The sequence below is a fragment of the Triticum aestivum genome, chromosome 7A (genome assembly GCF_018294505.1).
Source record: "Triticum aestivum cultivar Chinese Spring chromosome 7A, IWGSC CS RefSeq v2.1, whole genome shotgun sequence".
NCBI lineage: Eukaryota > Viridiplantae > Streptophyta > Magnoliopsida > Poales > Poaceae > Triticum > Triticum aestivum.
Genome location: NC_057812.1, coordinates 10163725 through 10185144, shown reverse-complemented (window position 1 = coordinate 10185144; position 21420 = coordinate 10163725). Strand labels below are relative to the sequence as shown.

The 21420-nt window shown below is 46.9% G+C and overlaps 1 protein-coding gene, 1 long non-coding RNA gene and 1 pseudogene across 2 annotated transcripts; 1 reads left to right on the top strand and 2 right to left on the bottom strand.

Annotated features, from left to right (window-relative positions):
• Nucleotides 1–8726: 8726 nt before the first annotated feature.
• On the top strand, nucleotides 8727–11780 carry LOC123152771 (F-box protein At5g65850-like; the record flags this gene model as incomplete). The annotated part of the gene is made up of 2 exons (XM_044572231.1): nucleotides 8727–9965; nucleotides 11044–11780. A coding segment is annotated over one exon (1185 nt), but the record flags the coding sequence as incomplete, so codon positions are not given.
• A 420-nt stretch (nucleotides 11781–12200) lies between these two features.
• Nucleotides 12201–20774, bottom strand: LOC123152770 (putative disease resistance protein RGA4; annotated as a pseudogene).
• On the bottom strand, nucleotides 17555–19804 carry LOC123152705 (uncharacterized). The gene is made up of 3 exons (XR_006476306.1): nucleotides 19523–19804; nucleotides 18295–19375; nucleotides 17555–17878 (listed from the first exon to the last, which is right to left on the bottom strand). It is a non-coding gene; the product is annotated as an uncharacterized lncRNA (long non-coding RNA).
• Nucleotides 20775–21420: the final 646 nt, after the last annotated feature.

The window sequence follows — 21420 nt, the reverse complement described above, 5'->3', positions numbered from 1 at the left end:
GCGGAAAAAGGGGAGGTCTTCGAGAGGATGTCAGGACCCTGCTTCTCTGCATTGCTTAACTGAAGAAAGAGACAGTGGCTCTGAAGAAATCGACAGTGAGACCGAATCGGTATTCACTTGGGAAATGGACGACCCTGATGAAGCGATCGGGCGATCAACGGCTCAACTGCTCTCCTGTTCACAGTCATGCTGTTGCCGCCACTCTCTGGAAAGCCACCGTAACGGAACGGGACGCGACGGCGACACCACCGGCCCTGCCAGCTATTAAGCTCCTTCTCCACGCCTCCGGAAGCATCTTATCCCCATTCTAGAAGATGTACTACCTAGCGTATCTCTAGAACTCTAGCTATATTTGTAGAATTCGGATTGGATCCTCGAACTGAATTGTACTCATATTATCTCTGTAATGATCCAAGCCTGGGCTAGTTCGAATGATTTATGTGTTTAATTTGATCGTTCGTCCTGTCAATTGGTATTAGAGCCAGTGAATCCTCAGAGGTGAAGCGGATCTGACCACGATTGGGGTTGGGATCTCTCGTAAAATCCCCCGATCCAGTGTCAGGTCCAGGCGGCAGTGCAGATCACGGATCGGAGGCGGCTTGGAGTTGGCATCGTTCGGCTGCAAATTGGGGAGAAACTCGGTTGCGGTCGGAAAAATTCCACCGTAGTAAAATTCCGTAGCGTATCCCTAGTTCGTGCAGCATCGGAGAGGCAATTTTAGCGTGAAGTTTCGCGGCGGAAGGACGAGGTCACCGGCAAGGGTTTCAGACAAGTGCTGTTGTAAATTCCTGAGCAGCGGTGACCGCGATGCCTACTCGGACGAAGCACATGGATGAGATATCATAAGAGCTTGAGGCTCTGCAAACCGAGCTCTCTGCACTTGGACTGAAACAAGACAAGATGCAAGACCAAATCGACCAAGTCAACACGCGTTTGCAGACAGTTGAATCATTGGAAAAGCAGTTGGGCAAGGTCGAGCTCTTGGTGGAGACCAACTCAAAAGTTCAGCAAGAAATTTTCTCCATCTTGAGTGAGATGCGGTCAGGAAATCCCAACCCTCCCTCCCCTGATTCCCTTGGTTATGTTCCAGTGGTGCTGCAACTAGATCAAAGGGCGCAAGCAACTAATCCTCAAGGACAAGCAATTATTCCCCCACCCGTGCAACAACGACAGTTGTTGAACACTCTACCTGACAGACCAGCAAACCAACAAACACATTCTCCAGTCAGCAATTCCTGGCAGTATCAAACTGATAGGGCAACACAGTTCATTAACGCATCAAGCAACCTGATTATTTGACTGATAGGGCGCCTAACCCAAGCACGGCATCCAAACTTGTCAAACACTTGTTTGTTCCCATAGACTTTCCCGATCTCGTTTGTTTTGCCAAGATCACCTCCGGTTCCCCACACAGCGATGAGGCCGAGATCCTCCTGTCCGCAGGTGACCACCTGATGCAGATCCACCTTGGGTTTTCCCTCCTCAATGGCGGCAAGCCTTGCTTCGTTGATGCCAAACATTGCCGTGCAGGCAAGGTTGGCCTGCTCTTCTGCAGCGGCAGCAGGCTTGCAGCCAGACAAACCTTCCTTGATGAGGCGGTACCGCAGGTTTCTGTTGGTGACGTCCTCAACCTTTGCCCTTAGATCCCTCACTTCCATGGCGATGTGGCGTCGATCACATAGGTCACGGGGGATGCATCCCCAGATCGGCTTCGTCTCCGTGTGGAGGCCGAAATCCATGAGGTTGTCCTCCACCTTGTAGGCCAGGTCGCGGACCTGCTGCACCCAGGTAATAAGTACCTTGTATTGCCCTTGCTCCTCGTCGGCCGTCATCAGGAATGACTGCATCATCTGCAGTTCATCCGTGATAAAGGTCACATCGCGCTCGACGCCGAGCTGCAAGGCGATCTCCTCCGTGGCCTTGGACTTGGCATAGCCCAGTGCTCCATTCAGCACGACCTTTGTAGATGAGGACGACGAAATGCCTCATGCCGCGCCAATGACCACGAGGCCGGTGGTTCTGACGAAGGGGTGATCGCAATCCCCTCAAACTAGGAGTAGATAGATTAGTTTGTAGTATATATGTATTTTTATTTCCGGATGTAGTACTAGCTCGTTTTATCTAGGAATAAGTGAATCTATCATCTATGAATGAGTTGTAGTTGTAGCTCGGTTGCAATCCTATGTTGCATGCTTTTGCATAATAATTTTGAAGGTTAAGAATAGTGAGTCAGACCTCAGACGTATAGGGGGCAAGAGAAAAAAGCCCAACCGGACTGACACCTCCAACCGGACTGGGCTTCTTTTTCAGTCCGGTTGCTACGAGACTCCAATTGCTACCTCTGGAGAAGAAAAGCTTGAGCCTCCACATTCTTCCTCCTGTCTGTGTCGCTCCGAGAAGCTCGTCGCCGTCGGCTGCATCCCCGCCGCCCTAAACCAAACCAAGCTACTACCTTTCCCGACTCACCACGGCATGGGCGAGGTCACCACCACCGGCTACTACCTGATTTTCCTCGGCCTGATCCGTGATTCCCTCTCTCCATCTGCATATCTGACCCCTGCATAGGCCCTTGTGCTTCCGCTCCAATCCATGGAGGAGGCGGAAAAAGGGGAGGTCTTCGAGAGGATGTCAGGACCCTGCTTCTCTGCATTGCTTAACTGAAGAAAGAGACAGTGGCTCTAAAGAAATCGACAGTGAGACCGAATCGGTATTCACTTGGGAAATGGACGACCCTGATGAAGCGATCGGGCGATCAACGGCTCAACTGCTCTCCTGTTCACAGTCATGCTGTTGCCGCCACTCTCTGGAAAGCCACCGTAACGGAACGGGACGCGACGGCGACACCACCGGCCCTGCCAGCTATTAAGCTCCTTCTCCACGCCTCCGGAAGCATCTTATCCCCATTCTAGAAGATGTACTACCTAGCGTATCTCTAGAACTCTAGCTATATTTGTAGAATTCGGATTGGATCCTCGAACTGAATTGTACTCATATTATCTCTGTAATGATCCAAGCCTGGGCTAGTTCGAATGATTTATGTGTTTAATTTGATCGTTCGTCCTGTCAATTGGTATTAGAGCCAGTGAATCCTCAGAGGTGAAGCGGATCTGACCACGATTGGGGTTGGGATCTCTCGTAAAATCCCCCGATCCAGTGTCAGGTCCAGGCGGCAGTGCAGATCACGGATCGGAGGCGGCTTGGAGTTGGCATCGTTCGGCTGCAAATTGGGGAGAAACTCGGTTGCGGTCGGAAAAATTCCACCGTAGTAAAATTCCGTAGCGTATCCCTAGTTCGTGCAGCATCGGAGAGGCAATTTTAGCGTGAAGTTTCGCGGCGGAAGGACGAGGTCACCGGCAAGGGTTTCAGACAAGTGCTGTTGTAAATTCCTGAGCAGCGGTGACCGCGATGCCTACTCGGACGAAGCACATGGATGAGATATCATAAGAGCTTGAGGCTCTGCAAACCGAGCTCTCTGCACTTGGACTGAAACAAGACAAGATGCAAGACCAAATCGACCAAGTCAACACGCGTTTGCAGACAGTTGAATCATTGGAAAAGCAGTTGGGCAAGGTCGAGCTCTTGGTGGAGACCAACTCAAAAGTTCAGCAAGAAATTTTCTCCATCTTGAGTGAGATGCGGTCAGGAAATCCCAACCCTCCCTCCCCTGATTCCCTTGGTTATGTTCCAGTGGTGCTGCAACTAGATCAAGGGGCGCAAGCAACTAATCCTCAAGGACAAGCAATTATTCCCCCACCCGTGCAACAACGACAGTTGTTGAACACTCTACCTGACAGACCAGCAAACCAACAAACACATTCTCCAGTCAGCAATTCCTGGCAGTATCAAACTGATAGGGCAACACAGTTCATTAACGCATCAAGCAACCTAATTATTTGACTGATAGGGCGCCTAACCCAAGCACGGCATCCAAACTTGTCAAACACTTGTTTGTTCCCATAGACTTTCCCGATCTCGTTTGTTTTGCCAAGATCACCTCCGGTTCCCCACACAGCGATGAGGCCGAGATCCTCCTGTCCGCAGGTGACCACCTGATGCAGATCCACCTTGGGTTTTCCCTCCTCAATGGCGGCAAGCCTTGCTTCGTTGATGCCAAACATTGCCGTGCAGGCAAGGTTGGCCTGCTCTTCTGCAGCGGCAGCAGGCTTGCAGCCAGACAAACCTTCCTTGATGAGGCGGTACCGCAGGTTTCTGTTGGTGACGTCCTCAACCTTTGCCCTTAGATCCCTCACTTCCATGGCGATGTGGCGTCGATCACATAGGTCACGGGGGATGCATCCCCAGATCGGCTTCGTCTCCGTGTGGAGGCCGAAATCCATGAGGTTGTCCTCCACCTTGTAGGCCAGGTCGCGGACCTGCTGCACCCAGGTAATAAGTACCTTGTATTGCCCTTGCTCCTCGTCGGCCGTCATCAGGAATGACTGCATCATCTGCAGTTCATCTGTGATAAAGGTCACATCGCGCTCGACGCCGAGCTGCAAGGCGATCTCCTCCGTGGCCTTGGACTTGGCATAGCCCAGTGCTCCATTCAGCACGGCCTTGCCCACGCTCACCGCCGTTGCTTCCATGCTTTTCTATCCCCTCTCGACTATGAGTGGACTGTGAAGGAGGCAAATGCTTCTTCCTAGTCTGAAGTTCTGAACTGAAGAGCAGGCAGCAGATGGTGGCTTCACAGGAGAGCCCGGCTGTAAGGTCCCTAATAAAAAAAAACTGATTTTGGGCAGATGTCGATGCAGATCTGAATCAAGCAACCTGATTATTTAATTGATAGGGCGCAAGTTTTTTTGTAAGATTGCATTAAAGCATCAACGATATGTTTAGTAAAAGCTTTATTTTGACTATAAGCATGAGGAGAATTTAGCACGGATTGCAATCAGGAAATACAATCTACAAAAGAGCAATTATCATAATTAAATTTTTTGAAATCCAAGATAGTGGGTTCGTTGCTATCTAATGTTTTAACCTCTTCAATTCCACTTTTACTAATTTTTGCATCAAGATCTAAAAACTCTGAATTTTTGGGATGCCTTCTAACTAAAGTTGACTCATCTCTAGTCCCATCATTATCAAGATTCACATTGCAAAACAAGGATTTAATAGGGAACACATCAATCATTTTTAGATCTTCATCCTTATTATCATAAAAAAAATTCGGTTTAGCGGCCATCTTATTAACTAAGGTGGCCTGCTTATCCGAAATTTCAGCAATTAATTTTTCAAAATGAACAATCTGAGATTTGAAACCATAAAATTCCTTAGACATTTCATCAACTCTTTATTCATATATTCCATAAAGCCTTTTTGTTCCTTGAGCTCGTTTCTAAAGAAATTATTATGCTCAAATTGTAAAGTCATAAAGCTTCTGACATTGCTTTCAATCTCTTCCAACCTTTTAAGGTGAAGATCACCAAATCTAGGCAGGGCCATAAGGGCAACAAGCAACAAGAGGCAAGCGAAAAAGAGGCGAATGGAAAAGAGGGCGAATAAAACGGCAAGGGGGAAGTGGGGGAGAGGAAAACGAGAGGCAAATAGCAAATAATATAATGCGAAGGATAAGAGTTGTGATGGGTACTTGGTATGTCTTGACTTGGCGTAGATCTCCCCGGCAACGGCGCCAGAAATCCTTCTTGCAACCTCTTGAGCACGCGTTGGTTTTCCCTTGAAGAGGAAAGGATGATGCAGCAAGCGTAAGTATTTTCCTCAGTTTTTGAGAATCAAGGTATCAATCTAGTATGAGACCACGCGTGAGTCACCTCGTACCTACACAAACAAATAAGAACCTCGCAACCAACGCGATAAAGGGGTTGTCAATCCCTTCACGGCCACTTGCAAGAGTGAGATCTGATAAAGATAATAATAACAAGATAAATATTTTTGATATTTTTATGATATAAATTGAAAGTAAAGATTGCAAAATAAAATAAATTGGAAACTTGTATGATGGAAAATAGACCCGGGGGCCATAGGTTTCACTAGTGGCTTCTCTCAAGATAGCATAAGTATTACGGTGGGTGAACAAATTACTGTCGAGCAATTGATAGAATTGAGCATAGTTATGAGAATATCTAGGTATGATCATGTATATAGGCATCACGTCCGTGACAAGTAGACCGACTCCTGCCTGCACCTACTACTATTACTCCACACATCGATCGCTATCCAGCATGGATCTAGAGTATTAAGTTCATGGAAACAGAGTAACGCCTTAAGCAAGATGACATGATGTAGAGGGATAAACTCATGCAATATGATATAAACCCCATCTTTTTATCCTTGATGGCAACAATACAATACGTGTCGTTTCCCCTACTCTCACTGGGATCGAGCACCGCAAGATTGAACCCAAAGCTAAGCACTTCTCCCATTGCAAGAAAGATCAATCTAGTAGGCCAAACCAAACTGATAATGCAAAGTGACTTGCAAAGATAACCAATCATACATAAAAGAATTCAGAGAAGATTCAAATATTGTTCATAGATAATCTTGATCATAAACCCACAATTCATCGGATCTCGACAAACACAACACAAAAAGAGTTACATCGAATAGATCTTCAAGAGAATCGAGGAGAACTTTGTATTGAGATCCAAAGAGAAAGAAGAAGCCATCTAGCTAATAACTATGGACCCGAAGGTCTGAGGTAAACTACTCACACATCATTGGAGAGGCTATGGTGTTGATGTAGAAGCCCTCCGTGATCAATGCCCCCTCCGGTGGAGCGCCGGAAAAGGCCCCAAGATGGGATCTCACGGGTACAGAAGGTTGCGGCGGTGGAATTAGGTTTTCATGGTGCCCTCTGATGTTTTCAGGGTATGTAGGTATATATAGGAGGAAGAAGTAGGTCGGTGGAGCCACGAGGGGCCCACGAGGGTGGAGGGCGCGCCCTCCTGCCTCGTGGCTTCCTCGTTGGTTGCTTGACGTCCACTCCAAGTCCTCTGAATCACGTTTGTTCCAAAAATCACGCTCCCGAAGGCTTCATTCCGTTTGGACTCCGTTTGATATTCTTTTTCTACAAAACACTGAAATAGGGAAAAACAACAATTTGGGCTGGGCCTCCAGTTAATAGGTTAGTCCCAAAAATAATATAAAAGTGTATAAATAAGCCCATTAAACATCCAAAACAGAATATATAATAGCATGGAACAATAAAAAATTATAGATATGTTGGAGAGGTATCACCTGAAGACACATTTCCATGGATTTTGTGAAAGGACTCCCTAAATCCCAAGGGAAGAATGTGATCTTGGTAGTTGTGGATAGATTCACCAAATACTCCCATTTTATTGCTCTGTCACACCCTTTTATTGTTAATACTGTCCTTCAAGCATTCATTGACAATGTGTTCAAATTTCATGGATTACCAGAGTAACTGACAGAGACACAATCTTCACCAGCAACTTTTGGCAAGCACTGTTTAAATCCTTGGGAGTGAAACTCAACATGAGTAAAGCTCATCACCGCTAGTCTGATGGCCAGACAGAGGGAGTGAACCAGTGTCTAGAGACATATCTAAGAAGCATGGCTTTTAATGAACCAAAAAATGTGGTATTCCTGGTTACCTATGGACAAATTGTGGTTCAATACATCCTATCACACTGCTACCAAGTACACCCCATTCTAGTGCCTATATGGATTTCCTCCCCCACTCTTTGGAGAAGTTTCAATTCCTGGTGCCAGTGATGTGGATGCAGCTGCCTTTTTACAGCAAAGAGAACAAATGCATCACCAGCTTAAACACAATTTATTGATAGCCCAACAACAGATGAAGAAATATGCAGATATGAACAGAACAGACAGGAAGTTCAAGGAAGGAGAGATGGTCTACTTGAAAATGCAGCCCTATCGTCTTGCTGCATTTGATATTAGGACCGGTATCAAACTTGCAACTAAGTTCTATGGACCATTCAGAATATTGGAGAAGATTAGCCACTCAGCTTACAAACTACTCCTGCATGCTGGCGTTCAGATCCATAATGTATTTCATGTCAGCCAATTGAAACGTCATCTGGGCCCCAAGGCTATACCAGCTCCTGGCTTGCCACTGGTGGATGAAGCCGGCAAGATCAAAATAGCACCAGTGCTTGTTTTACAAACTAGAGCAGTACCTTGACACCCACATTTGGTAACGCAGTGGTTAGTACAGTGGCTCAACATGTCACCGGAAGAAGCCACTTGGGAGGACGCCGATTTCATCAAGCGCACTTTCCCTGAGTTCTTCAACAACACTATTCGCTCTTGGTTTCCACCAAAAGATCCTGGAGGACAAGGATCGTCTTCAGAGGGAGGCAATTGTCAGGACCCTGCTTCTCTGCATTGCTTAACTGAAGAAAGAGACAATGGCTCTGAAGAAATCGACAGTGAGACCGAATCGGTGTTCACTTGGGAAATGGACGACCCTGATGAAGCGATCGGGCGATCAACGGCTCAACTGCTCTCCTGTTCACAGTCACGCTGTTGCCGCCACTCTCTGGAAAGCCACAATAATGGAACGGGACGCGACCGGCCCTGCCAGCTATTAAGCTCCTTCTCCACGCCTCCGGAAGCATCTTTTCCCTATTCTACAAGATGTACTACCTAGCGTATCTCTAGAACTCTAGCTATCTTTGTAGAATTCGGATTGGATCCTCGAACTGAATTGTACTCGTATTATCTCTGTAATAATTCAAGCCGGGGCTAGTTCGAGTGATTTATGTGTTTGATTTGATCGTTGGTCCTGTCAGAGGAACACCAAGCCTTGGCTGGACAGCCATCCGGGGGAGACCTCGGATGCGGCCGGCGTGTTCACCGACGACATCATCCTGGAGATCCTCTCCCGCCTCCCAGCCAGATCCGTCCACCGCTTCAAGTGCGTTTCCGTACCCGGGCGCGACCTCATCACCGACCCTGCCAACCGCAAGAAGCTGCCCCAGGCCCTCGCCGGCTTCCTGTACATGTCCTTCCGCAGCGTGCACCACCACCACTTCGCCAGCGTCTCCGGCGGCGCAGCCCCGTTCGACCCTTCCGTCCCTTACCTGCAGCCAAACAAGTACAAGGACATGGAGCAGGTGGACGCCTGCAATGGCCTCCTTCTCTACCGCGGCTGCACCAAGAATTTGCCCCCTTGGGATTGGAAAGAGGATGATTGCCGTTTTGTCGTGTGCAATCCTGCCACTGGCAGCTGGGTGGAGCTGCCCCCTCAACCTCAACTGCAAGAGCCGGTGAAAGGGCGTAGCCGTGTCGCAGGTTTGGCTTTTGATCCGACGGTCTCATCCCATTTCCATGTTCTTCGTTTCGAGGAGGCAGACTCGTCGAGCGTGACAGGAGTCAGCATCTACTCATCGCGGACAGGAGCCTGGAGTCATAGGGACAGGGCGATGGCTGAGGAAGTTACGCTGTCGTATAGCACTAGATGTATCTTTGCTGGCGGCGTGCTCTACCTGATGGGCTCCCTTCAAAGCACCAACAACGACCATGTACTGCTGGCAGTGGACATGGCTGGGAAAGTGTGGAAGACCATCAGTGTGCCGTATCCCCGAAGATTTGCTATGATTGGATCGTCCCAGGGGTGCTTACACTATGCTATAGCTTCCGTCAGTGATGACAACAACATCCTAGTTTCTAAGATAGAACTCTGGTGCCTCAAGGATTGTGATAGTAAAGAATGGGTCCTCAAACATACTGCCAGCATCGATAAGCTTATGGGCATGACTATGAAGAATTACAGGGTGATCGGGATCCATCCAGACTGCAACACCATTTCCTTGGTTCCATGTGGAGGTCATACCTTGCTACCGTATGATATGCAACATCAGAAAGTTGGATGCATCCTTAATCTTGAGAAAAACAGTACACAACGATTTCTACCCTATGTTCCTCTGTTCTCAGAGTCATTAGCAGATGCAAATGGCCGGTAGCTTTATCTTCAATGCTTCCTCCAAGAATTGGCTTTTCTATCGGCTGAACTATTTGTGAGTACCTCTGAATCTACTTGAATCATGCCGCTCAATTTGCTGGTGCTTACACTCCTGCTTGCTTGGTTTTCAGTTCAGAGCAATGCCTGGTAACCTACAGATTAAGCATAATGTTAACCCCAAAGAACACCGTTACTGGCTATTGTTCTTGACACGGGGCTAAATTATACTGTAACCAGCCTTCTTGTCCATAACAATCAGTTATTATGATTATCCTGGTAGATTGTGAACCTGGTAGTGCAGATTGTGAACCTGGTAGTTTACTAAAACGTTCAATCAGAGCAGTTACTGGTGTGATGTCCACTCAACCTTATTCATTCAGTATTTTGCTAAAGCACTGCCTTTGAGCAGGCTCTTTTTACTTATATTTGCTTAATTTAGTAGAGCTTTGGATCTGTTAACCACAGAGGCATTGCATTAATACCAAAAAAATGAAATAGAGGTGCAAGCTTTGATGGGAAGATTTTGGCAGATGCCAGAACAGGGCATTTACTGTGCTAGAACTTTGACAGTTGATATGGGTGCTCTTGTTTCTAAATTGAACTCAAAAGTTGTTCCACCCTGCCTTTTGTCTAAAAACATATGTAGTGTGAATTTTCATCCGCCTTCGATGAAACTTCAGCTTGATTCTCTCAAATGCGTAGCAACTTTGTTTGCAATCTTATTTCACAGTAAGAAAATGAATACAATATTATTTCTGCTTGTTTCAGCTACCGAACAAAGTACAGTCCATGCATTTACACATTAACTTGTCAGCCTTCTTAGCTTATAATTTTCGGACCTCATTTTGACAGAAGTTGTGCAAGTTTAGTGAAAATGCAACTTTAGTTATCAATTGATTATTTCTGCACCCTTCTTAAGATGTTTTCTAGGTATCAAGTGAATGGATTCAAGTAGATATATTACCTTTTGTCAGAAAAAATTGGCAACACTCTCAGAACTCAGATTGATGTATTTTGCGAACAGTTATGATGTTTTGTTTTCATGTTAAGATATGCACTTTAATATTTTGGCTTTCCCATTGGGCCGTTCTGATCTAGCTTCCTGATGATTACCATCGTTTGCTGGTGTACAGCTATTAGCCGTCTGCTGCTACTACTAGTACGGCCACCACCACCAACACTGTTAGGCTGTTCCTGGCATGCCTGAACTATTTGACTGTCCTGAACTCGTAATTTCCATCCGCCAAGCTGGCTAAGTGTGCTCCGGGGGATGCAACAAGTATGATGGCCTGGCAGATCGAAACAATGCTCCGACTTATCATCTTGTATATTAAGCTGCGTTTTCATATTGTTTTCCGCAACCCCAATTGCTGACTGAATGCTGATGCTTTGGCAATGTGTCATGGGTCTTTCTGCGGATGATTCTGCAGTCCTGATTTGCTGACTGAATTGCATACATCTTTCTGAAGCTTTGCTATATAATATATGCGATGTTATTTTTGCAACCTTGCTTTGCTGGATATTCATGCGTCTTTCTGAAGTTCTGCTAGCTACTGTCTGTATTTTCTGCGTGCACGTTGAGAAAATAAAATGTATTATTAAACATGGTCGCTGATTCCTTGTGTTAATTCAATTGGAGCTATTCAAATGTATTGTTTTTGCAGGCACCTGTAAGATGAAGAAGGGAGCGATCAGAGAAGCAAAAATTCATGTTGATATATAGTGAGCTAAAGCTGCCTATTGATTTTATTTTATGATGGAATGAGACTGTTCCTGTGAAATAAACTTCTGGAGAATTTTTTGAGTTCCCCTGGTAGATGCAGATATATTTTACACATGTATAAGAACTACTACACATGTAGACGTTTCAGAGGGAGCACTCATCTGGGCAGTCTCGGGAAACCATCTCAAGCTGTGTTTGTGTGTTAGCACAAGAACCAGAGTCTATCATTCCACAATATTATTTCAGACAATTCTAATCTGAAAACAAAACATTCTTCCACAATACCATAGATCATCATTTATTGGAAATAAATATATAGCTTCAGTGTTCATCGTCCCAAATTATTACAACCAAACAAATGCAGAGGCCATCATTCCACGACATCACAAACCATAGGAAACAAGTGAATATAGTGTTCATAACTCCACACTGTTACAAACCATATGAAGCAAATAAATCCAGCGTTAAACACTGTTAAAACTTAAGAAACAACCCTAATGGTTCTTAACTTGAAAAGGTAGGAATTAAAGGGATTTATAAATGTATATACCTCTCAATCCATCATTTTCAACAGGAGAGCAGCTTCATAATTAATGTATAAATTCCTTCGCTCTTTCGCCAGTTTAGCTGACCTATTTGTTTGCACGAACTCATAAACACTCCATTGCAGTAAGACACTTTAAACTTCTGAAGAGACCGGGGATGTTCTGGAAGTGATTCTAGATACCAGCATAGCCGAATCATTAGGCTCTTGAGAAACCTGAGGTTCTTCACATTGTCTGGCAAGTGGTGCCAGCAGCATTCGGCAATTAAGAGATGGCGAAGATGAATGAAATGCTCAAAAAGTTCAGGAGCAGGCCGCAAATCGACTGCAGTCGTGGAATATAAGTTCATGTAGGTGCTTTTGGCCACCGTTCTGCTCACCCAGCGTCCAACTTGGGTACCTTAGACTTTGGTACCTCCAGACTTCCAGACTTTTAAGATCCTTGGGTGGGCAAAGGCCCTCAAGTACTTCTGCTTGAACTCCTGGTGTGCAAGCTCTGTCATTAACCCAGAAAAGTCGCAGTTCGGTTAGCCCTTTCTTAGCAGCTAGCTTTGCTTCATGTGCTTCCTTCTTGCTTTCAACATTTTCAAGATTTTGGATCGTCAGACTGCCCCGAAGCTTGTTTAGGTCCCTCAGCTGTTTTAACTCGTACCAATGTTCCCTTCTTACATCAAAAGTTTCTATTGTCTGTATTGATATTAACCTGCCAATGTTCGGAATATGCATTGTTATTTCGCCGCCGATGATATGCCTCAAGTTGGTGAGGTTACCCATGTTTATATCAGATGAAACTTCTACATCACTTGCATAACCAAACATTAGCACCTGCAGATGGTAAAGACTGTCTACTGTTTTCGGTAAATATAGCGCTGCTTCGTAGAACACTAAAGTAAGATACCAAAGATGCTTCAAATGACCAATAGCTGCTGGGATTTCGAACACACTTATTTCATCAATCAATGTCCAGGAGGTTTCTATGGTCAATACTCGCAATTTCTGCAGTTTCTCAAACACTTTCTCAAAGAATTCTTTGTTAGCTGGTGCAAGCTCCATATGATCAATAATGAGAGTGCGTAGGTTTTTCAGTTTAAAAATCTCCTCAGTAACCATTGCTCCATTCGCAACGAAAAGATGACGAACATCATCAAGAACTTCTCTTCTTGAGCCATTCTCGATTCTGAAGCATTCTTGGCTAAATCATGCATAAGATCGTGGACTAAATAGCACAAACTGCCTTGGTAGTATACTCCTGGTTTCACAAATGAGGTTGCCATTAACTCATGGAAGTAACCCTGACCAATAGCTTCCATGTCCTCCTGTGCATTAGTGCTCTGTATGAATCCCTCTGCCACCCACAGTTTAACTAACTCATCACGGTTCAAATGGTATCTTTTGGGGAAAATACTGCAGTACGCAAAGCATCGCCTCACCAGCTCATCAAGATGCTGGTTGGTTGTTGGGCGTAATAAGCCGCGGGGGTCGCTCCTGGCGCGGCTGGTGCGTGTATGGGCGCGCACCGGACTTGTTGGGCGCGCCGGGTCCGCGGGGTGTGTGTGCGTAGGTGTGCGTGTGTGAGTGCATGAGCCAGCGCGTGTGTGCGCGGGGGCCACGCCGGGTTGTTAGCGAGCAAGAAGGAGGGGTAGACCGCATCGGGCGCGCTGGGAAGCCGTGGCGATCGCGTACAGGCGCGGTGCGTGGACGCGGCCAGAGCGCGGAGGACGTGGGGAAGTGGGTGGCCGAGTAGGTACAAGGCAAGGCCTGGCAGGCCGGTGCTCGCGGGTATAAATCCCTGGTTCCCTTCTGTAGCTCGGTGACATAGTCGAGTTCGTGCTCGAGGAGAAAGAAAAGCGTTCGTGTGCTGGGAAAATCTCAGTGTCCACCTCTTCTCTGAACTTCTTCTTCCTCTCTTTTCTGATCGAGCCACGGCAAGCCAGAGCGAGCTGAGCGAGAGGGAGAGGAGAGCTGCAGCGAGGCAGTGGCGGTTCCAACAATTGGCATCAGAGCCACGTGGAGATCAGGGTTCGCCGGCGATGTCCATCGTCCCGTACGCCGGCGGAGCGGGTGGTTCGTTGCCGCAGCCAGTGCCGCTGCTCACCGGAGAGAACTACACGGCCTAGGCAATCAAGGTTGACACAAACCTTGATGCGGCCGGGCTGTGGGAGGCGGTGGTGGTGCCGGAGGACACCGCGGCGTCCGTGATCGTCAAGAAGGACAAACCGGCGAGGGCATACCTGCTCGGTGCGCTCGCGGAGAACCTGCTGATGCAGGTGGCGTCGAAGAAAACCGCGGCGGAGGTGTGGGCGGCCCTCAAGACGAGGTACGTCGGAGCTGATTGCGTGCGGGCGGCTCGGCTGGGCATGCTGCGCGGGGAGTTTGAGCTCCTGCGCATGGCGGACGCCGAGTCACTGGACGACTTCGCCGGCAGGCTCGGTGGCATGGCGGCGCGCTACGCGGCGTTGGGCTCGACCCTGGAGGACGCCGCCCTCGTCAAGAAGCTGCTTGACTCGGTGTCGAACCGCCTGTACCCGGCGCTGGCCGGGATCGAGCAGTTCTATGACATCGACACGATGGCCTTCGAGGACGCGTTGGGGCGGCTGAAGGCCTTCGACGAGCGGCTACGTCGGCGCGGGCAGGACGGAGGCGGCCATGGCGGGGACTAGCTGATGTTCACGGAGGCGCAATGGCGGGCGCGCGAGTGGCAGCGAGGCGGAGCTCGGGACAACGACGACAGGCACGCAGCGAGGCGTCGGGCTTCGGCGGCAACAGAAAAGGCCGGTGTGAGCGGGGTCACTTCAAACGTGACTGCCCGCAGTGGAAGAAGGCGCCGGCAGCAGAGCGGGCACTGCTTGTTGACGGTGACGTCCAGGACGCCGGGCTGCTCTGAGCCGCGGCTTAGGGCGCGAGTGTTGGGTGTAATAAGCCGCGGCGTCGCTCCTGGCGCGGCTGGTGCATGTATGGGCGCGCCGGGTCCGCGGGGTGTGTGTGCGTAGGTGTGCGTGTGTGAGTGCGTGAGCCAGCGCGTGTGTGCGCGGGGCCACGCCGAGTTGTTAGCGGTGTGCGCCGGGCCACGCCGAGTTGTTAGCAAGAAGGAGGGGAAGACCGCGTCGGGCGCGCTGGGAGGCCGTGGCGATCGCGTACGGGCGCGGTGCATGGACGCGGCCAGAGCGCGGAGGACGTGGGAAAGTGGGTGGATGAGTGGGTGCAAGGCAAGGCCTGGCAGGCCGGTGCTCGCGGGTATAAAGCCCTGGTTCCCTCCTGTAGCTCGGTGACATAGTCGAGTTTGTTCTCGAGGAGAAAGAAAGCGTTCGTGCGCTGAAAAAATCTACCTCTTCTCTGAACTTCTTCTTCCTCTCTTTTCTGATCGAGCCACGGCAAGCCAGAGCGAGCTGAGCGAGAGGGAGAGGAGAGCTGCGGCGAGGCAGTGGCGGTTCCAACATTGGTAACGGACCACAGTGCCCCGTCGTCTCATTCAGAAGGTCACGATCTCGAACTTCTCTCCAAAAGTCGACATCATTTTGTCTTTTACGTAGATGCCCTCCCACTGTACTGGTTGCCAGAGTTGATCCTTTCAGCTTTCTGTGCAATTTCAGCCCCAATAATTTTGAGTTGCATTTGATCTGGATCATCTGCATTTGCATCTTCAAGGGCATAATACATGAACAGTTCCAACAAGACTTGATCATCCAAGGGGCGTATCGGAATAGCAGTGCGTGCCACACCAGGACCAAGATCTGAAAATGCATCTTTGTGGCGACTTGTCGCAAGGATCTTGCTTCCTCTATTTCCAAGATTCAATTGAGAGAGTAACTTTACTAGTTTCTGCTTATCATCATCATTATCGCACCAGATATCATCTAGTGCCAAGAGGAATCGTTTGCCCTCTAGTTTCTTCTCTAATTCATTTTCCAGGACATCAAGGCTCTTGTAATCAGGGCATGATTTATTGTCCATTGAAGCTGCCTCAAGCATCTCCTTGAAAATGTCACCCACACAGCCACACTATAGTTCCGAGAAACACGAATCCACATAACAAGGTCGAAATAGCCATCAACTTTCTCATACTTGCAAACATGTTGTGCGAGGGTTGTCTTCCCAGATCCTGACATTCCATGAATGCCAACTAAAGAGAAACATTTACTATCACTTGAGCTTGGATTGAGATCAACATTTTCATTACGAAGCATTGCTGTAATCTCGTTAAGATCCTCATCTCGACCAGTTACCTTTCCTATTGGTGCTGAAGTGGTGCATGTGCGTACATTTTTTGGCAGCAACATTTCTGCTCTTCCTCGACGGCTTTGCCAGTGCAATAATTCCCTGTGCTGCAACAATTAGTTCTTCTATAATGACCATATTATCCTTCAAACGATGACTTAAGTCTCCTGTGAGAGTCAAACTCGGTTCGATACAAATATCCTGCAAAAGCAATCAGCATTCCGAATTTCAAAAAACAATCCAACTAAAACATTTTTGGAACAGTAGCCTGATAGGAGGACAAAATTCTAGGTATGGTTTATTTTGAGATATCTCTGAGCGAAATCTAGTGCGCCTGGTGCAAAGTAGAATTTTTTCTAACCATAGTAGTATTTTATTTATTGAATTGAGCAAGTATGTACAAGACAATATACATGCCTGAGCATACAGCGAGACATGGTTTTATTGAGTTCAGCCAGGTTTCTAATGCTATTAACACGATCCATTCTACCAAAATACAAGGGGGAAAACAGAACAGCTTTACTAGGATAAAGGTACCATGCAGGGATCAGCAAGTATGCATCTATATAGCTAAAAATTAAGGATAGCAAGAAAGGACCTGGTTTGAGGGGCCAGCTTCAGCATCCAAAGTAATTTTGAGCCTTTTCTTCACTCTTTTTTGACCAAGAATTTTCTGTTTGTCCAGCTTCTTTTGGTGACGGATGTATTCCAGTTCATCAAGGATATCTTCCATGTCATAGAAAGCAGATTTGAGACACTACCAGAAACTGGACTATTCCCCACGGCTAAAAACCGACAGGAAATGGGGCTGTACCGTCAGGAAAATATTTCCTGTCGGCTACCCGACAGGAAATGACCCACAGGATTAGAGCGACAGGGAAAAGGAGTTTTGCCTGAGAGTGGGCCGACAGGAAAACAATTCCTGTCGGTAGTTTCTGTTGGTCGCCCACAGGAAAATCATTTGTCTCGTCAGATTTATTATACACATTTTTGTGGAGGATGGCCCTCAGGGAAATTCAACAGGGTCTATACATAAAGAAATTGCATGCTCACCTAGCAGCGTACACCATGTAATCGATAGTTCTATAACCTTTTATTAAAAACAAACCCACTTGATGGATAATCATACATCTGATGGTCCATATATTAGGAAAGGCATCCAAAATTAATGTTTACATACATATAAATCAACTGAACCATCATTCAACATCCAGTAAATTACATATGAAAAGTTGTACATGGACTTGCTCAAAAGCAAGAACATTTGTACATATACATGACACCACTCTGATTCTCATAGATCACATTGCACAGAGCAATGACAACTAAATACACACATTTCTATGTTACCTAGGTTCATGATCAGGAGCAGCATCATCTGACACACATGCCATTTCACTATTTCCAAAATACCGGAACATGGTCGATCATTAGTTGAACTGCAAGTGGACTAGTGATATCCTCCTTCGGATGCACAGTAGTTCCCCTACAAAGTCATGTACAAAATTAATGATGAACAACAACACGTAGATGCCAAATCAGCCAATGTTAAATTATAGCCAGCCAGCACAAAGTCACATAAAAGCAACATACTACCTGGCAGCAGCCACTAATTTAAATACATAGACAGCACAGAGCATTGACTGAATATGTTGGAACTCAGCTCACGGTGACACATATATTATTACTGGAGTTGTACTGTCCTAGACATGCATATTCAGAATTAATGCATCTCATGCAGTAGTGCCATTTGTGGACACACCATATGATATATGAATAAAACCAGAAAAGTATATATGAAACTGTATAATCTGGCACTTGGTTTCATGCCTCCAGCAATGTGATATCCTTTTTTCTTCACAACTAGACAATTCAGAGATGCTTATTAGGAAATATACTTACAGAAAAATAGCCAGAGGACATGAATCGGTTGGACTGGTAGAAATCGAACTATGAAACTATCCAGCAATGATCTTCACTCGTCTGTTCCGGACTCATTGTCTTCTGAAAGCAGCGCCTGCACAAGCACACATCGTACATGTAGAAAAAAGACTAGTGATTCAGTGGAAAAGCAATAATAGACCACAGTACAAGGGCCAAAGAAGAAAGAATGTGAAAGCTACATTAATTCTTTGAGACCTTGAACCATCAGCTTATATTTTGCTTTGGCTAATTGGAACTTGATGTAAATCTGCATCTAACCGTACTGGCACTGGGACGGGAAGTATTTATAGGAGGAAACAAATCCATAGGAAGATGAAAAAAATAGCAGCAATAATCATGACCAGCGGCAATAGCAATTAATTAGCATGGTGCTTTCAGAGTTGGATCCAGGGAAGTGCGGGATGAGAGAAAAACGAACGCCAGCCACCGTCATACGTGGTGATCCAAGCAGTACATGATAGTTTATTTTTCTCTAAGGGAAATCAGTCAGCCTGTTACGTAACTCTGAATTGGGCCTCGAACAGTAGTGGGCAAATAGCATCCAGTGATCTAAGAAGAAGAGTACATCTTCTCATATATACACTGCATGTCCTGAAGCACCTAGCAAGGAAAAAGAGTCAACATCTTCACGTCTTCAGATGCATACACTCCATATCCTGAAGCACATGGCAAGGATGAAAATTACAGTGATATTAATCTTTTCAGTTTTTCAATGATCTACCAATGTGATTGTTAATAGCACACCTAGCAGTAGCATCTAAACTGTGAGCTAGCATAGAGAACAAAGCCATTTCTTGCAACATTAAAAATGAATAAATCCATACACTGCAAAAGAATGCAAAAAGGCAATAAACAAACAGGATTTCTTGGGAACTCATCTCGGACGTAAACAGAAGACCCAATATCGGTTCCGGCCAGAGGTAGGGATATAGCCTCTCTGGAAAAGCAGTGTTTTTTTTTTACTTACAACGGAGCAGGGGAACACCATCCAGTGACTAATGCGGCGGCGGCGACCTCCAGAAATAGTTCCGCAATGCATCTAAAAAAGAAACCACCAAGATGGAAGAGATAAGAGAACGAAATTTAGTAAGATTTCTACAAATTCGTGGCCTAGATTTATCAAAGGAAGAACATTAAGGACAAAAGAAATTAAAAGAACAGGGGAGAGGGGAGGACCTGAGTTTACCATGGAAAGGGGTAAGGTGAGAGACGCGGCGAAGCGATGGTGACGGGAGAAGCGAGAAGGGAAGAAGCAACTGACCCGACCACTCCTCACGCTTGCCTACGACGTATGCGCACGCACAGGGGCGAGAGACGGGAACGACCTCGGCCTTCGGGGCGGAGGGCGTTGGCCGCGGGCGAGGTCGGCGGTGGGGTGAGGTGGGGAGGCCGCCATGGGCGAGGACGGTGGGGAGGGGTGGGCTGGAGGCGGCGGCCGTGGGCGAGATCGACGGTGGGCTGGCGGCGGCGGCTGTGGGGAAGGACGGTGGGGTGGCGGCTGGGAGCCGTGGACGGTGGGGTTTCCATTCGTCTCAAAGTTTTTTTCTCCCGTGGGCCCTGCACAAGGAGAAAAAGAATTCAGACGAGCCTTCGCGCGACTTCGCTCCACGCGCGGGAGGTACAAAAAATTCATGCGCGCAAGTATTATTTTGGCGCGACAGCGGGTTTCGCGGCGGCTGGATTACTTTTTTTTTAGCATCAGTACAGACAGAAGCGCTCATATACACGCGCATACACTCACCCCTATGAACGCACACACGCACACCCTATCTCTATGAGCACCTTCGAGAGACTGAGTCGGCATATCATCTTGAGATTTACGAAGTCATCGTAGGCGCCTCGTCGTCGACGGGAACGTCTCCTCTCACTGAAAGCACATCGTCGGAAATCCTGAAATAAATCCAGGAATAATGCGAGCACCAGGATTTGAACCCTGGTGGGTTGGGGATACCGCTGTCCACCTAACCAACTTAACCACAGGTTGATTCGCGGCAGCTGGATTACTGGTCAGACCATTTTCCTGTGAGCTAGCCTCACGGGACAATTCATTTTTTTGTGAGGTATATACTGACTACAGTAAAATATGCTGTTTTTCTGTGTGCTTAAATAAAGCCGTCAGGAAAATTAATAATCCTGTGAGGTGCTTCGGGCCCCACAGGAAAATAGGTCACCGTGAGGAAAAGTTCAGTTTCTAGTAGTGAGACCCCTCACCATCTGATCAAAGAGTTTATTTTGATTAACTGCCTCTGCTGCTTTTAGAGTAAGTGTAAGTCGAGGGAGAACATTCGTCAACAGGTGGTAAAGCGTCTCCGGTTTGTCGGGTTTGCAGTAGGACAAGGTTTTATCCAGAAGCTTGGAGATGACAGGCGACATGATCCAGTCTGCGACGGCCCATGAAACACCCCCCATCACCGTTGAGGCTTTTCAGGCAGGAGAAGACATGGGCGAATTAGGCCATTCTGATAAGAAAACCAACCCATGTTGATCAAAGGAATGATTAACCTAAGGTAAAAAATGAAGTGTCCAGAGAAAAAAAATAAAGCTTTGGCACTAGATTGTGCTGACCTGTTGGAACCTACACGCCATTTGCCGGAGATGGGGGAAGTTTCTTACAGGAAGCGGGATGCAATAGTCGGACCGGAGTCTGGAGCAGCATCAGCGAAGGCAGAATGGCAGCTTTGTGGTCGCGGGTATGGTATCAGTCGTTGTAGTAGGCTTGGTCTTCAAAATTTCTTTTCCAAAGCAGCAGCAGGGTAGGACGAAATAAAAAAACACAAGCTAACTACTTCCTCTGTAAATTAATATAAGAGCATTTAGATCACTAAAATAGTGATCTAAACGCTCTTATATTAGTTTACGGAGGGAGTACTAATCAACGAGAAGACTTGACATGGTTGGACTAACAATATCGATATATGGAGCCTAATAGCAAAAAATCAGATGGACTGTATGAGGCTTTTGACATGATTGGGCTATAGGATTGGTCCTCTGAATTATTGCCTGGCCCAGCAGGGTGGTTGGGTGAAGCAGTGGTGGAGGATGGTACATATTTTTGGTAGGAACTAGTCAAAAGCACAAATTTAA